The sequence below is a fragment of the Apium graveolens genome, chromosome 8 (assembly GCF_009905375.1).
Source record: "Apium graveolens cultivar Ventura chromosome 8, ASM990537v1, whole genome shotgun sequence".
NCBI lineage: Eukaryota > Viridiplantae > Streptophyta > Magnoliopsida > Apiales > Apiaceae > Apium > Apium graveolens.
The window spans coordinates 38,188,041-38,206,086 of NC_133654.1; the positions used below are offsets into that span (position 1 = coordinate 38,188,041).

The window sequence follows — 18,046 nt, forward strand, 5'->3', positions numbered from 1 at the left end:
AGCAGACTGGCTTCAAATACTGATGACATCCAAATACTGATGATGTATCAAATCCTGACGATACATCAGATACTGATGACACCCGAAAAGCCAGATCCTGAGCTTCTTCTGATCATTGAGAATTCAATATGTAACAAAATGGGTTGAAGTTAAGGCATTGCCAACGAACGATGCGAAAGTGGTGCTTAATTTTCTTCACAAGCAGATATTCACAAGGTTTGGAACTCCAAGAGTCATAATCAGTGATGAGAGGTTGCATTTTTGCAATCGCAAGTTCACTGCTATGATGCGAAGGTATAATGTGAATTATAGCATTGCCACGACTTATCATCCTCATACAAATGGTCAAGCTGAGGTGTCTAACAGAGAGATCAAGCACATTTTAGAGAAAGTTGTGTGTCCTTCGAGGAAAGATTGGTCTTTAAAGCTTATGAAGTTGTTTGGGTGTATAGAACAACATTTAAAACTCCATTGGGAATGTCTCCGTTTCAATTGGTTTATGGTAAGGGGTATCATTTGCATGTGGAGCTCGAGCATAAGACATATTGGGCTTTAAAGAAATTGAATCTTGACTTGGATGCGGCTGGAAAGAAGAGGATGCTTCAATTGAATAAACTCGACGAGTTTCAACTTCAAGCTTATGAGAACAACCAAATGTACAAGGAGAAAGTTAAGAGGTGGCATGATCGGGGTCTAGTGCTCAAATCATTTGTGTCGGGGCAACAAATTCTTTTGTTCAACTCCCGTCTCCGTCTTTTTCCTGGAAAGTTGAAGTCAAGATGGTCAGGGCCCTTTGTAATCAAAACTTTGTTTCCACATGGAGCGATGGAAATTTTTGAAAATGATCCAGGCCAAGCATTCAAGGTAAATGGTCAGAGGTAAAAGCATTACTATGGCGACACGGAAAACCGTGAGGTGGTTAGTGCCGTTCTATTGTCCATTTGAGCTTAAGGTTCTACGTTAGGCTAGCGATGTAAAAGAAGTGCTTCTTAGGAGGTAACCCAGGTTTGTTATACATTAGTAGGTAGAGGAAGCAAGAAGAAAGGAGAAAAACACAAAAAAATTGAAAAAGAAAAAAATTCAGGGCCAACTTCAGTAACCAAGCGCGCCCGCGCTGATCAAGCGCGTGGCCGCGCTGTTTTTCCAATAACCAAGTGCGCTTGCGCTGATCTAGGGCGTGGCCATACCATTTTTCCAGATTATGAGCGCCACCGCGCTATCCAAGTAGGCGCCCGCGTTGGCTCCTGTTCGAAAGAAAAAATTGGAACTTTTACTCCAAAATCAATTAACACCCGATTTTTACTCTTCCATATCCCATAATTCCCTCTCCCAATCAAAACCATTATTCCCATGATTCCCATAATGAATTCCCACTTCCAATCCATATCTAATTCTCACCCCTCCACCTATAAATACACACACTTATATATAAATTTCTCCACCACTTCACAAATTCTCAAACACAAATCTCTCTCAAAGACTTAGTTTTTATTTTCTCTTATTCAATCCCAATGGCAACAAAGAGACAAAGAACGCAAGTAGGTAGCGCCACCACTGATTCTTCATCTACGGGTGGTGTGAGGCCAAGGTTTTCTACTCCTGAGGCTGAAGAGGAGTACACGAGGCTTCTCTCGAAGCTTATTGCTAAGGAGTGAGGTTTTTTGCCATCAGGGAAGGATGGTAAGCTATTGGAGATGATTCTTGAGATGGGTTGGGTTCCTTTTTGTGAGGCTCCCGCTGCTGTGCCCATGAGTGGTGTGCGGGAGTTCTATGCTAACGTGAAGGTGGAGAAGAATGTCTTCACGGTGGTTAGGGGGATGGCTATAGAGTACAGTGCTGATGCGATAAGGAAGGTGATTGAGAAGCCTACGAGGAAGCCCGATCAGGACACCTGGAACGATAAGACTCCCGAGGACTTCAACTTGGATCTGATCATTGCAACTCTATGTGTGCCTAAGACTCACTGGAAGTTCAAGAGGAGCACTACTGATTACTCCACGTTCCCTGCATCGTGCATGAACAGGTTTGCACGGGCTTGGAACTCATTTATTTGTGCTAACATCATGCCATCTTCGCATGTGCATAAGATTACTGTGGAGTGTGCTCGTCTGCTGTGGGGTATTCTTCAGGGCGATTACATTGATTTGGGGATGGTGATTTATCAGGGGATTTTGAGATTCTTGAGAGGAGGTACTACAAGTGCTATTCCGTATGCATCTATTGTGACAAAGTTGTGCATGGCAGTTAGTATTTATTGGCCCATACATGAGCAGCTGCAACTTCCCAGTGCTCCTATCGACAGTTCTACTCTGTTAAGCATGCAGGAGTGGGGAGGAGGAAAGCCCGATCCTAAGGGGCTTGGTTATTCGTTTGCTCATCTGCCAGGAGGTGTACCCATGGATCAGATGTATGTGGGTGGTACGCAGCAAGCGAGTAAGGCAGCTTGGAGAGCTCAGTTAGGAGAGGAGGTTGGTTCGTCGCAGCAGCAGCAGGAGGCTGGAGCAGATGTTGGAGCTGGTTTGAGTTCGACGCAGTATATGCGTCTAGCGCGGAGGATGGATGCGATGCACGACTTCCATAGTCGGTTTGCACATGATCTCACCCAGGCACTTGGGACAGCTTTCAGAACCACCGGTGTTGACTTCCAGTGGCCAGTATTTGATGAGGACTCCGTGTATCTGCCTCCAAACATGCCCGACATTCCACCCATTGAGGGTGAGGATTCTGATTCACAGTAGGTATGCCTGAATTCCTTACTATTACATTCACTGAGGACAGTGAATATTTTAAGTTGGAGGGTAGTAGTTGAAGGAATATGTTTTGTGTGAGTCACATATAGTTGCATATTCATGATAGTTTAGTACATATAGTTTGCATATTTTTCCATGTAGTTTTTTTTTTTATTTTTGGTAGTTTTATGATATTTTGTTCATTTAGTTTCATGCATTTGCATTATAACATGATCCCTTAGATGATTTTTCCGATTAATTAGTGATATTGATGCTAGTGTAGTGATGTCGTATTTAGTGATGTTAAGTCATATCGAATTAGTTTGCATGCTAGAGATAATTGTATTTTACTAAGTCTTATAGGTTGCTAGAGTGCTAGATCATGACCATGGTTTGTTGGTTTGTCAAGGTTTAATCGCTTATTTATATTTAGAATTTTGGATATTCTCTTAATAATAAAAGGCATGGATATTTAGAAATTGGAGAAAATTGGATTTCATTGGTAATTGTGTGGCTAGGTGTCAAATGGCTAGTAGCCGGCTCATGTTTATATGAATAGTCTAGGGTTGAGCGAGATGGAGCGAAACACACTCGTTCAGAAATTTTTAAAAAAATAGAAAAGTAAGGAAAAGAAAAAAAGAATAAGTGTTATGTATAATTGATCATGAGTGGGCTCTTTAGTACTCGAGTTACTAAGTTCTTAGGGGACTTTGTGCCTAGTGACCTAAGGCTTTTATAGTCTGGGATCCGCTAACCTAACTCTCGCTACATGAGTACTATTGTATAAGTCTTTTGTGGACCTCACTCATTACACGATCAAATAAGCATACTTGTGTTGTTTTGTTGTGAATAAAAGCGTGAATCCATGTTAAACTCTGATATAAGAATGAAGTGTTATAAATTATTTTGAGTCTAGATTTTATTCAATTTATAAACTTGAGATTGTTTTGATAAGTAGTGAATCATGATTGTTGATCTAGTTGCGATAGTATATCTGTAAGAAATTACACACACGCACGTCTCTGGTTTGTAGGTTGATTTGTGAGATTTGATTGATCTCTATGCGAAGAACTGCATTTGCTGAGGTGTTGCTTGTTGATTGGTTTAGTTATTCTATGGGGATCGTTGCATTTATTTAGTTGCATTCATGCATTTTTATGTCTTATTCTTTGAGTTTGTTTATGCTTGAGGATAAGCATCGATTCAAGTTTGGGGGTATGTCGAGTGGCATTTATGATACTTTATTACGCTCCGTAAAGCTTTGAATTGGTGTATTTGTACTCAAGTTATTGGTGTTTTAATGTGTTTTCTAGTGTTTTTGCATTTCAGGCATTAATCTGAGAATCAGGTGATTAAGCATTGATTTGATGCTAATATGGTGCTAGGTTGGTGTCTAAGGAATAAAGCTCGTGAAGACCAGCTCAAATCTGCAAGAAAAAGAAGAAGTCAAAGTTTTTGTAGAAGCCCAACGCGCCCGCGCTGATCAAGCGCGCACCCGCGTCCGAACTTCAGAGAGCTGGTGCGCCCACGCTGATCAAGCACGCGGCCGTGCCAGGTCGGGTTTCAAGAATCTAGTTTTGAATAGAAAACTGATTTCTGGACTTCTCTACTGATCAGGGTTGCTATACAAATAACCTTAGGTCATTTTTAATAAGATATCAAGCCAGAGACATATCAAGGAGAGCTGAAGACGACTATGTTAGCACGAATCAACAAAGACGAAGAAGATCTTCTTTTTACTTGTGAATCTTTGTTCTAAGTTGTAACTTGGATGCTCGTTTTCTTATTTGTGAACCTTACTCTTATTTTGTACTTGGTTTTATTTATTCGTTATAAAGACTGCCTTAATTATACCATGCTTTCATCGCAACCCACGTTGATGATGAGTCCGATTATGGGCTAATCGTTATCGTGCGGTTCTAACGGATTTATTTATAGATTTCTTTAGTTAAATTGTTTCGATGTCTTATTATGTGGTGATTGAATGATAACCTAGTATTGGTTGTGCGTATTCGTCTTATGAGCATCGCGAACTTATAAGATAACATGTTAATTCTTAATGAAGTGAAACTGAATTTATGGCTTTAGAACTTGCCATGCTAGCATAGGTTCATGTATTTGTTATGCATGATTCGTAGGTAATTTTAACCATCTTACTTGCCCTATATAATCAAGATAGATAACTTGTGCTTAAACCGTTATGTTGTCAAATTCTATAGACATATAGGGTCTCGATATAATTGGTGTCTATTCACCTTCTATCTCTTTTGTGGATGTCTGGTAGTATGGTATTCGTACAATGAAAGTTGGCATTTATCAGTTTTGTGTTACGTGATTAGTGTCATCACCATTGCATGCTAAGGATAAGAACAATAAGGCTATTGAATGAAGTATTTAATGAAGTTGGAATCCCATGTTTGTCATATATATTAATTCAGTCAATCTTATTCTCTTAGTTATAATTGATAGTTAATTCTTAGTTAAAAACAACCTCAATTTGTTATCGTCTTAGCATTGAATAATAACCATACATTGTTGCTTAAGTGTGTAAATTAATTAGTTAACCAAAGTTAGTCTCTGTGGGAACGAACTAGAAAAGATTCTATATTACTTGCGAACACGTATACTTTCGTGTATTATTAGCGCGTGTTTAGCGACTAACAGCGCATCCCCAAGGAAACGGGATGATTGAAGCAGCCAACAAGATAATCTTTCAAGGAATCAAGAAAAGGTTAGGCGAAGCCAGGGGAAGATGGGCCGAAGAGTTGCCCTGGGTCTTATGGGCTTATCAAACAATGCTCAGATCTTCCAACGGGGAAATTCCCTTCAGGATGACATACGGAACGAATGCTCTGGTACCGGTCGAAGTGGGCCTAGAGTCTTACAGAACTGAAGTCTACAATGTGGAAGTCAGTAACTTCGGATTAAGAGGGAATGTGGATTTGTTAGAAGAAGAAAGAGAGGCTGCTACCAAAAAAAACGTAAAGTACCAACTACAGGCAGCCCAATATTTTGATTCGAGAATAAAGAAGAGGTCATTCGGTGTTGGAGATTTGGTCCTACGGGAACTAGCCGCGTCTATGCCGGCGAGGGAAGGAAAACTTCAGCCAAACTGGGAAGGGCCTTACAAAGTGATTGAGATCGTTTGTCTCGGAACTTACAAGCTGGAAACATTGGATGGCGAAGCCATTAAAAATAGTTGGCATGCTAGTCGCCTTCAGAAATTTTATCATTTAGGAAAATTTCTTTTATTTCTCATTTGTACTTCATTCTGAATTCTATGTGAAAAGTGTAATGACTTAATGATCAATAAAAATGGACTTCCTTTGCATAAATTTATTACTTGAAATTATGACAAACTGAGCAGGTAAACGAGTATAATCTAGGGGCAATCCCAAAGAAGATACACCATTTTCCCGCCATATTTGATTTGCTTAAAAATGAAAGGGCGAATGAATATTATCTAGGGAAATCCTAAACATAATAATATCCTTTTCCCTATAACTTTTATGAATTATTAAATTAGATGGACACGGCGAGAACAAATGAAGAGCGTCCTTCCCTTGTAATTTTGTACATCATAAAAGCACATTATTAACAGATGAATGAAGAAGGTCTTGTCTAGGATCCCAAAGAAAACAAGCCCTTCATCCTCAACCTAAAATTTCATATAACTTTTACAAGTAAACCTTGTAAGCAAAGAAGGTCTCGTCTTGGGGCGATCCCGAAGAAAATGAGCCCTTCCCCTTCTAGGATAAGTTGTGTTTAAGAATTTTATAAGTCTTACCTAAATTCTTGCAAGTACAATTATTGACCAAAGGAATGAAGGAAGACTCACCTTGGGGCAACCCCGAAGAAGGCGATCCCCTTGCTGCTTCGCCTAAAATGACAAAATATCTTTGGCAGTATTAATGGCCCAAGGTTTCCGTTCGACCTACCAACTTGACCCCTTAACACTCGGGGCCGAAGATGAATATTATGCAAAAACTGTTAAGGCAAAAAATGAAGGAAAGATACAGTGTAAATGAAAATAAATAAAGCGTGACGAAGAAATAAACTGTTAAGGAAAATATCGCATATATCAAGCCGAAGACGCGATAAAACTATGTAAAAGTATGACAGAAAAAAATGCGGTACTATATAAAAGGCCCGAAGGCAATTAAAAGTGCAAAGCCCAAAGGCTTGAGTATCCGTTACAAACAGGAATTAAAAATACTAAGTACAAATTTCTATTGAAGCTCCGGATCCGAGAGGTCCTCGTCTTCGCCGGAGGAGACGACTAGTGGCTCTACTGCATCTTTGAGACAATCGATGGGATCTTCAAGCGACTCATCCAAAAGCTGCTTGTAGTCTCATCCAAGCTCATATGCCTTCTTGAGCACATGGTCGGCACTGAATTGAAAGCAGCGCTTTTCGGTAAGGCCCAAGTTCTTCTGCTTCTTCTGAAGCTACCTCTGTACTTTCTTCAGCTAGGCGTTGCGCCCTTCAATCCGCCTGTTGGCCCTCGTTAAGTCTTCCTCCATCCTCTTCTTGTCACTGATCAACACCTTAGCTTGGCTGTCCAGGGTCGTTTTATGCAACTGCATCCACCAGAGTTCCTCCTTGGCCGTCATCGACCTCCTCTCCCACTCCGAAACTTTGGCAATTCGGCCCTGCATCTCCTGAACTTTGTCCGCCACGAACGCAACCCATGGAGTGGCTTAAAAAAGAAGAAAAAAGACAAGAAAAAGTATTATCAGGCCGAGGAATAGAAATAAACTAGAACGAGGTGAATAAAAAGAATGTATATATATACAAAAGGCAAAACTTACCAGAGAGAAATGCCAAAAGCTCCGAGCATGCTTCCACCGAAGTGGCCGCAACATAAAGCGTCCGGTCGGCCACAAGTTGAAGCCCTCAGTAGAGGTCCGGAGTGACCTTCTTTGTCTCCTCCATCGCAGGGTAGACGACATGATCGCTCGTCAACACCCCCCACTCTGGGACATACGTATGGATGACATCATCACGGCCCATCTGCCACTTCAAGCTCTACTCAACCCATCCATGGCCGCCCTGACCTTCCTCCTCATCGACCTCGACCGTAGGCGGAGGCTCCCGCCTACCCGCCTCCGGCTCATTCTTGAGCTCCTTATGCGAGGGCTCATCTCCCTGTTCCTTTGCCGCCCTCGCAGCCTCCTCCACCACCTTCTTGGGAGTGGCTTTTATCCTCTTCTTCTCTAGAAGAACCTCCATAGAAGACACTGAAAAAGAAACAATGAAAAGGTTTAGATGATGCAGGGGAAATAAGAGCAGTTTGAACAAAAGTTAAATATCTAAGGAAAATAAAAGAATGAAGGAGAAATATTCGTTACCCCACCCCCACAAACTATAGATCCAGCCCGGACTTCAATAATTATCGAGGGTCAGCTTCGCTACGTTGGCATCAACCAAGTGGGTGTACAACTCCTTCTCATCATCCCTCAGATTGGGCATCAGAAGCTTCGTTGGGTAAACCTCCTGCCAAGTCGAGAACCGGGCCAGCTTCGGTCCACTAATGTAACACCAGTAGGTGTGGGTCGTCTTGTTATTGGAATTGGTCACCGTCCGTTCCGGACGACCAGCCCTTTGGGTGATGGTGTAGAACCTCAGGCTCTTCGAGTTCCGCCGGAAATCATAGTGATACCAAAATAGCCTGGTCAACGGCGCCACCCCTACCTAAAGACACCTGTTATGGTAGCAATTTATATGGATAAACTCGTTTCGGTCCATCTTTCCTAAAGCGATCCCCATCTGAAAGAAAAGATGTCGGAGGATCTTCAATAGCAGGACTCGGAACCCGCACTTAAACGCTGCCTCAGAAATACCGACTGCATGGTCTCTAAAACCCCACGGTACTCCAGGAATTTCATAAATCCTCTCGCATTCCTCTACGTGGTACAGCCAGTAGGCCCCGGTAGGAACCTTATACTCATCATACATCGCTTCTACCCTCTCCTTCTCCAGATCGGACTTGTTGTTGGCCGCGGGGAAAGAAGCGACAGAACTAAACAAGTCTCGCCCCGTCCACTCAGGCCGAGAAGTTGAAATTCCCACCAAAGTGTTTGTTTGGTTCATGTCCCTGTATTCGAAATTTAAGAAGACAGGTTAGTCCATGTACTCGGGCAAGGAAAATAGATAAAAGACACAAAGAAAAAGATCGAGTACATGACCAGCACCGAACAAACAAAACTTTGAAAAAGAAAAATGTCTAGGGTTGGCTCCCGAAGAATGTTCGAAGGCAAGATCTTCCCGAAGAAAGTTCTTACCCCAAACACTCTGCAGAGCATCTTTAAACCCACTGGAAGAAGAACGAAGACACATAGGGTCGGCTCCCGAAGGATGTTCTAAGGCAAAATTTCCTCGAAGAGAGTTCTTGCCCGAGAACACCCCACATGCCCTCTTTAAACCCCGTTAATGCCTTCAAAAAAAGAGAAAAAGGGAAGAAGACAACCTAGAAACCGACAAAACGCAAAAAAAACTTCAAAAAAGACACAACCAAAAGGAAAAAGGAAATAACTTCTAAATAAGATATGCAAATTCTTAACCAAAAACAAAACACTTACTGATATCGATGTGTTGTTGGAGAAGAATGGGGTGGTCTGGAAACGTTGAATTTACGCTACCCGTCTCGACAATTTTCTTGCCCTGAAAAAAGTGACTTGAGAGTGCTTTTGAAAGAGTTTTTATGACTTGGATAAGAAAATAAGGAAACTGTAAACTGATCAAGCATATATAGGTCCCCATAGAAACCTTTGGGTGCCAAAAACTGATTGGGAGCCAAAGGGTCGGGTTTAAGGGACTTTTGAAAATCAAGGCCCACGATTGAAATGGTTGGAATTAAAGGGCCATGATGAAGTCACGCTCATCGATAATGGGACAACTGTCCTCCTTAAATGGGACCAGTCCCCCACGATGTCGCCACATAGACGGACTAGGCAACATGATGATAGAAGGAAAGCACCCTCGGGTTCTTATAATGACCCGGACTTTTCAAAATTTATTTATTATTATAAAATTATTTTTCTTAAAAAGAGAAGAATAAAATTTAATATTTTATTCCAGTATAAATAGTTTTCAAAATTTTAAATTTAAATTTTGTGTTATTGTATTGTCGATCTATAAATTTCTTTCTAAACTAAAGTTCATATATTGTTTCTAAAATATGGATTTATTGGTTATGCAAATATAAGTGTTATGCAATTAAGTGGTACGTGTGGTTTCGATTGTATGATTAGTTGAGATAGTTTATAAATATTATGTAAGTATATGCGAAATTTCTGTTAAATTATATGTAAATGATTTTCAGATTGTATTTAAGTATAAATTTGGTATTAAATTCAAGAATGTTTCGAAAATCATAAAACTTATATTTTCTTAAGTTTTGAATATTTCAAAAAATTTAAAATTATTTTGAAAAAAATTTGGATTATATACACCGGCACGTTTGTTCATTAAATCGTAAAAAGAGGGTATGATGCACAATTTAAAAATATTTTAAAAAATATAAAACTTTTATTTTATTAGTTTTTAAATATTCCAGGAATTTTAGAAGTATTTCGGTAATTTTTTGAGTTAGTTTCACTAGAAAGTTTGTTCAGTAAATCAAGAAATGGGGTTTAATGTTAAATCTAAAAATATTTTAAAAATTACAAAAATTTGTATTTTACTAGTTTTTGAATATTTGGAAAATTTTAAAAATTATTTTGGGCATTTTTCGAATTTTTTTCGCCCGCAAATTGGATCGTTAGGAATCCAATTGTGGGACAAAATGAGCCTGCAGTAGAGGAGAGGGACACATGTCAATACAAGGACACGTGCCCAGTTATATGGTGTTGCACGTAGTTGTTAAAAGAAAAAAAATGTGGCAAACCCACCCCACCCCACCTGCCCCCCTCGTGTTACCCGCGTTAACCCCGCCCTCTTTCCTTTAATTTTTTTTGTTTACACAGACTACTCCCTCCTCTGTCCATCTCTCCTCTCTCCTCTTCTTGTATGTTTAATTACTTTTAATTTTCAAAAAATCATATCTTACAAACCATCCGTCCAAATTTCAATTGTTATATATATATAAACGATAAGCACTTTGATACCTACGCAAAAGTATATATATATATTGCTGGATTTTGAGGAGATAATTTGTGTAGCATATTTCCGTGTTAATTTATATTCGGGGCATAGAAAAGGAATCTAGCCGTGTTGATTACTCCACATGGTATTTCAACATGTATATGTCTATGGTTATGAATTTCGGATTTTTCTGGAGATATTTTCCGGACATTAGATATTCTCTTCGGGGTGATCAGAATTTATTTTGGGTAAATATTTCGAAATTCCGCTTTCGTACTTGTGTATATTATAGCATGTTAGTGTTTATATATTTATTTCATAATTTTTTTAGAAGTTGTTGGAGAGGTCACTTTTGGCCGAATTTTGGTTCAGGTGGCCGTGTTTTTCATTTCTGGCGTGTTTATACGTGCAAATATAAATTATTGTGTGTTTGAAATTTATTGATTTTATTAGAGTATAGTTGAATTGTATTGTTTGGAATTGATTTTGAGGGGCTCTGACCCCGGGGAAAAGTTCATTTTACAAAGACGTTATCTCGAATTTTTTTGTAAAACATTTATTTCAATTTCAAATTATTATCTTTTATTATTTTTCAAAAATCATAATTTGATTTAATTATTTATAATTTATTTTGATTTAATTATTTATTCATTTAATTAATTGGTTAATTCATTTAATCAATTATTTTATTTATAAATAATTGAATGAAGCGTAATTATTTTTAAATTAAGCCAAATAGTATTCTAAAATTCTTTTGAGCATTTGAAAATATATTGAGGTATTGAATATTCAATTATTATTAATATTAATTGAATTACTCTTATTTTATTCATAAAAAATAGACTGTTGATCCGTTTAATACGAAACGAACGCGTCTACACTCAGAAAAATATTCTGCTTTTATTAAAAATACTTTCGAGACATAAAATCTTTCATTTCGAAAGGTCGCTTGATTTTGTAAACATTTCTAAGTCGCGTAACTATCAAATAATTGTATTTCAAATCAATTTCAGTTTTAAATGTTTTGAGTCGAATATTGTAATAAACTGAGTTATATGTTAAATGAATTATGTGATGTGTGGAATAGGTGTTTACATGTTATATGAATTATGTGCTGATAAGAGTGTCAGAAAACTGGCCCGGTCGTATCTTCTGATCCATAATTCGGATTCAGACGAAGCGAAAAGTGATTAAAAGCATACATTGCCTATTTTAATATTTTGTAATAAAATGATTGAGTCAGAAATGTGAGTACATGTCATTGGATATGTATAATGTGATTATATATGATCTGATTATGTATTAATTAACGATTATGTGAAGTATATGTTTATCTCTTGTGTTAAGAACATGATAAGTGAATTAACATAATGTAGTGTCCAAATTAATATTGGAATTCAGTTTGATTGATTGATCGTTGATTGATTGTTGATTGAAATAGAATAACATGGGGATAGTCTAGTAAATAGTCGAGATAATGTCAGATTTTCGATATGATCTGTACTCGTATTGATTTATAGAATATTGTGTGTAAAATGGTTTGACAGTAAAATAGGGTCAAAGTATGATTATGTGTAACTGATAATTGGTAAGTCAGAGAGGTTATATAGGTTGACTTGTGATTATGTGTTAAGTGTTTACTAGTATACGTGATATGTATATGTGAAGAAGGTATGGATACGGGGTTTGATAGTTATAAGTTAAAGTCGATAGACAGTTTAGTGATTATGGTATTGTCTTATTGTCGTAAATGATCTGGACGAGACGTGCAACATCGACGATGTACAGAAGGTCAAATAATGTCGCAAATTGAATAAGGAACAAGTCGAGAAAGCAACGATGTGCTGTAAAGACGATAGTTGGAGGTTATCGGGGAGTTGATATGTATAGATTATGAAATATTAAGTATGAGACTGAGCTGTGAGTTGAGCATTGAATTTAAGGCAAGTTTCCTAATTCCTTTGTCATAAATGTTGAATAAATTGTGATGTTTCTTTCAAAATTATGGTATTATGTTTATACTGTGAACTACATCTGGTAAACCTTTACTTCTGAGAATGAAACCCATGATTCCTTCGAACCTTCAAGTTCTGAAAAGCCAAACACATACCCTACAATACGATACCACTTCAAAATCATCATATACCTTTCATTTAACAACTACACACCCTGAATACTTCATTTCGTTTCATGAATACCAAACCTTTGTTATTACAAGGTTGAAATTCTTGTCACATATGATTTGATTATCAACTTCAAATGACGTTTTAGCTAAATATTATTACAACTGTTGATTATGATTCAGTTTATGAATATGAATGTTTTATTTGAATTGGATTGTTTTTATAAAATATGTGGACCAAATTCGTGGTCAATTGTAGGCTAAACTGTGACTTGGATCCTGTATAGACAACACGGTTGTGTGCCATGTTCAGGGTTAGTGCGTGACTGATCAACATCCTAGCCTTTGATTTTATTTAAAATGAGTTAAGTACATTTTTATAATTCTTTCGAAAGATTGAATTCTCCTAGTTTGCAATTGACTTAAAGATTGATGAATCTTTTTATTTAATACCCTGAGTTTATGAATTTTTGATAAATTATTTCGGATTGTTATTGCTATATTGGTACTTGATGAGCATTGTTGCTCACCCTTGCTTTTCTTATAACCATTTCAGAAAGGCTTAAATATGAGTTTCTCGAATTCGATAGCATTTAAGGCAAAGGTTGTGCGAAGAGTATGAGTGGTTAAGTTATCCAGAGGTCAAAGAAGGTATCTAGAGAAATTGATGAAGAAGGTTCGAGTTAGAGTTGTTTATTGAGATTCATTTGTAAATCAGGTTTGTAAATAAATTAGTAGTGATTCTTCTTATCGAAGGTGACTTGATGTTGTAAAAGATGTTGTTTATTAATAATAGTGGTTGATTATAATTCCAATGATGTAACCTGTATGTGATCTTGTTTTTAGGGGTTAAACTATTACCTTTTAAATTATTTTCAAATATTCAGGTTTTTAAATTCATTGATTTTTATTATCTTTTAAAAAATATAGGTTTTCAAAAGTGTTTTAAAATGTGGTGTTCATGTGATGATGTCAAATCCTAACCCCCGGATTTGAGGGACGTTAGAGTTTTCACCCTAAAATGGGCCAAGATTGATGTCTCTCGACTGACCGAAGGTCCAGCCGACAGACAAGGACATGTTAGCGATGGGCCCAATAAGGCCCCATGACTGAAGGTCCATTAAGCTTCTGGACCACTGGGCCGAATGCCCAGCGAGCTTCTTAAAGGCATTGGGCCGAAGGTCGAAGGCCACTACTCTACCCAGCCGTTGGAAATTAAACAGAGAATCAAAACGCCTTCCCCTTTCACTCCTCTAACGATCGCTTTTATTACAGAGGTAACGGACTAGCATTTATGGTGAGTTTAGGTATAAATACCCTGAGAAAGGTGAGACAAGGCTAATTATACATTCATTATCTCAAACACTATCTTCTTTCTTGTATTCTCAAAACCCACTCTACATCCAGATTCTTATTCTCATACCGGAGGTGAATCGGGTGGACAATCCCTCGCATTCTCTTCCCTTTCCAGGTAGTAGCCGAAGACCGTTCTTCATAGGCCGAAGGCGGTTCTAGAAGTTCAAAGGAGATCTGAGCGTAACATTTACTGAAATTCTAGTATTACCATCTAGCATGTTTAATCCATTATTCGTATATCTTGGATCATCCTTCATCCTAAGTCAGTTGTAGTGTTTTATCTTGTTCAACAATTAATTATTTCTCACTATGCTGAATTATTTCAGCATTCTTATGTTGATTAGTCAAGTTGCTAAACCAAATTATTATGTGTGTGTTTATAGTATATCGTCGTTGCATTAGTCACTACAAATTGGTATGGAGCCAAATATAGCAGCATCATCTATCAAATGGAAGCCTTCGATGAGACAAAACCAAACGCCAAAAAAATTACTTTAATCGGAGTTCTGGGGCACCACCAGTATCATTTTCCATTAATATCTTGTTGCTAGAAAATCAAACAACCACCACTACTTATGCCGGTTTTAAAATTCACAAAAAAAATTGCCATCTATTTTATAAGACTTATTAACCTTTTGACCCTAAAAGTATATGTGTTTTTACCCATTAATCCATGAACTCTGCGAGCGTACCCTTTGAACTCCAAAATATTTATTTTCATTACCTTTAGTAATTTTTATTGTTATTGTGAAAAAATGGAGGGGCAAAAAAGACATTTGACCTCCGAGTTGTACCTTTACAAGAATCAAAATATACATTTTCCATAACTTGAGGGTAAAAAGGTACACGTAATATACTTTAAGGACTAACAATTATTAATTTGGCATAGCATAGCTGAGTGCAAAAGAATGCAACCACCATAAACCCTGTTTTTATTGCACAGATTAAAGATAGTTGCGACCCGTATGTAAATAAATTTAGAATCCAAAGCTTAAGAAGGAAAATGGGAGATAAATAGTGAATACATGGAAGGTTTTTATACGTGATACATAATTTCACCGAAAGAGTTGTCACTTTTTCATGCAATCATACATTTGCAGATCAGCTAGGAACGAAGTGCAGCCATTAGAACATGTCATATGGATGATACATAAATCCATAGCATGGTTACTACTTACTATAGTGGCTAGAGTAGCATAGCCAGAAACAACATATATAGATATACGATCTCTCGAGCCTCCATAACATAGCCTCTTAACAACTACTTCCCAGTTCGTCTTCCACTATAAATATACAAATATACAACATCATTACGATGAAAAACGAATAAGTTGCACATAAATGTTTTAATATGTACCTTCAAATTCCATTATATAGACCAGAAAAAAATTTCATATAATTCCCAATGGTGTATTGCATTCTTCGTCCATAGTCCATATAAAGTCAGGCGTATCAAATCTTGGCCCAGAGAGTGTCTGGTAAATATAATTTTTTCTCAATAAAACAGCTTTCGGGCCTCGACTCTGGGGTTCCTCTCTCACTCAATCACTTCAACATTGAGCCTATGAAATTTCTGTCCTCGCAGATTGCATGCTCAATAACTCACCGAGCAAGAAGACATCCAAAGGGATCGCATTATCTCCAGCTTTGTAGCATTTTCCAAAAGAGCCTTATATCCAAAAGAAAAGTCCCCAGTCTCAAGCTTATGAAGGCTATCACACCCAGAAAATACATGATGGAGGCCCATATCACCATCTCCAGCAAATGTTATAGAGAGCATCTTTAATTTCTATGCATCTTTGTCAATGTACTCTAATTTCTTTACATCTAGGCCATTGTTTTCCATGTAATCCAACACCATGAAGTAATTGCCTATTTTAAATTCAAAACATATTGTAAGAAAATTGAACACCAGTTAAGTATTTTATAAAGATTCACTTTAATCAAAAATTTAAAAAATATGATAGACCGATAAGCGCTGCAAATTCTGACACTAGCTAACAAGCTTGATGATATCTGGACTTTGGATATCAGTATAGCTCAAGTTCAAAGATGTGAGTCCACAACAGACTGGATAAATAACTGGAAGATATGCAGGTACCACATCACAAAACCCATACAAAGCTTTTATGAAGGCTCATCAAGATTGAATGTGAACATTGCGGAACCATTTGAATGTAGAACATAAAGAGTCCCCTCCAATATTTTACATCCTTATTGTCACTAGTTGAAGTACTATTTCTTTAATGCTTAATAGGCCAAGCTCTCACTATGAGAAAAATAGCCTTTTCCTACCAAGCAAATCAAATCGGAAAAATTTGGTAGGAATTGCTTACCAATTCCTACCAAGATCTAATATAGTAGGATTTACTTCATGTGGGTTCCAGGTTTTGTACACGAAAGTACTAAAACCTATCAATATTGGTAAAGAACTCAAAACCTACCAATTTTGGTAGGTTTTGACCAAAATTTGATACCGAAATGGTCCCACTACCCACATCATCCGCCCTCACATTTTTTAATTTTTTTTTTAAGTATTATTATTCTGAGACTATTTCTTACCAAGTTTTGTGAGAAAGTATTTTCTACCAATATTGGTAGGTTTTTCTAAAATTTTATACTGACATTGCCCCCACTGTCCACATCAGCAGTCCACATGTTATTAAAAAAAAATTGAAGCACGAAAAAAAAATCCAGGGTCATTTTGTACCAATAATGGTGGGAAATGAGTGAAAACGAAAAAAAATGTGTCGTTTTGTGTTTTTCGTATCACATTTTTGTTGATCAAACTCTAAAGACATAAGCATCTATTCATTTTAGTACTTAAACTCTAAAAGTTAGTTGATTCTACTTAAATTCTCGTGTTTCTATTTTTTAAAAATAAATTATAATTAATAAGAAAAATAATTATTAAATATGAAAATGTTTCTATAAATTAAAAATTTATGAATAATCCAACCATACGGATGTGAAGATCTATATAATAGTGATATGAGAAATTTTTTTGAAAACAATTTAACAATCAATGTTCAAATAGTACTTCTAACTAGTATTTAGTCCAACATTGATGTTTTGATTTTTTTAATATATTTTTGAATAATCCAACTGTACTGATGTCAAGATGTATATATTTTCTTGACATGATAAAATTAGTAAAAAGACTAAATGTATTCGGTTTGATATTTAACAGTCAACCTGTTCATTTTACTAGTATTTAGTACCATATTGATGTTTCAATTTTTTTAAATATTTATAATTGATCCGACCGTATGGATGTTAAGATCTATATATTTTTTAGATATAATTGATGATATCAGAAGATAAACTATCAGGACTTACTGAAGGTGACATCATCAAGTACTGTTCAATACTTGTCTATCAGTACTTGATGATCAGTTGTTGATGTCATCAGGACTTAGTCACTTCAGTGGATATTCGAGAAGAAAAAGGATTGCAGAATTCAAGACGGTGAGGGACTTTATATTAGAAGCAATCATACATGGATATGTAATAGGTTTCCTTATTGTAATAGAATAGGATTTCTTATTGATTATGTAACTGTGCACTATATAAGCACATATTACGTTTACTCAATATGAGAGAACGAATTGTAATGTTTTTCAAGATAACCTAGCAGCTCTCAAGGATAATTGTTCATCCTTTGAGAGAGTACTTGTGTAACAGTTTTTATCAGATTAATATAAAAACTGTTGATTCTGTTAAAACTTTATTGAATTGTTTGCATAACCTGTAT

General features: G+C 36.9%; 1 protein-coding gene across 1 annotated transcript in view; it reads right to left on the reverse strand.

The window, feature by feature from the left end:
- Positions 1-16,081: 16,081 nt before the first annotated feature.
- Positions 16,082-18,046, reverse strand: part of LOC141679501 (uncharacterized) — a 94,143-nt gene continuing 92,178 nt past the window's right edge. Inside the window, exon 4 of the mRNA XM_074485988.1 lies at positions 16,082-16,164. Within this exon, the coding sequence (XP_074342089.1) occupies positions 16,082-16,164 (83 nt within the window). The remainder of the gene's footprint in view (positions 16,165-18,046) is intronic.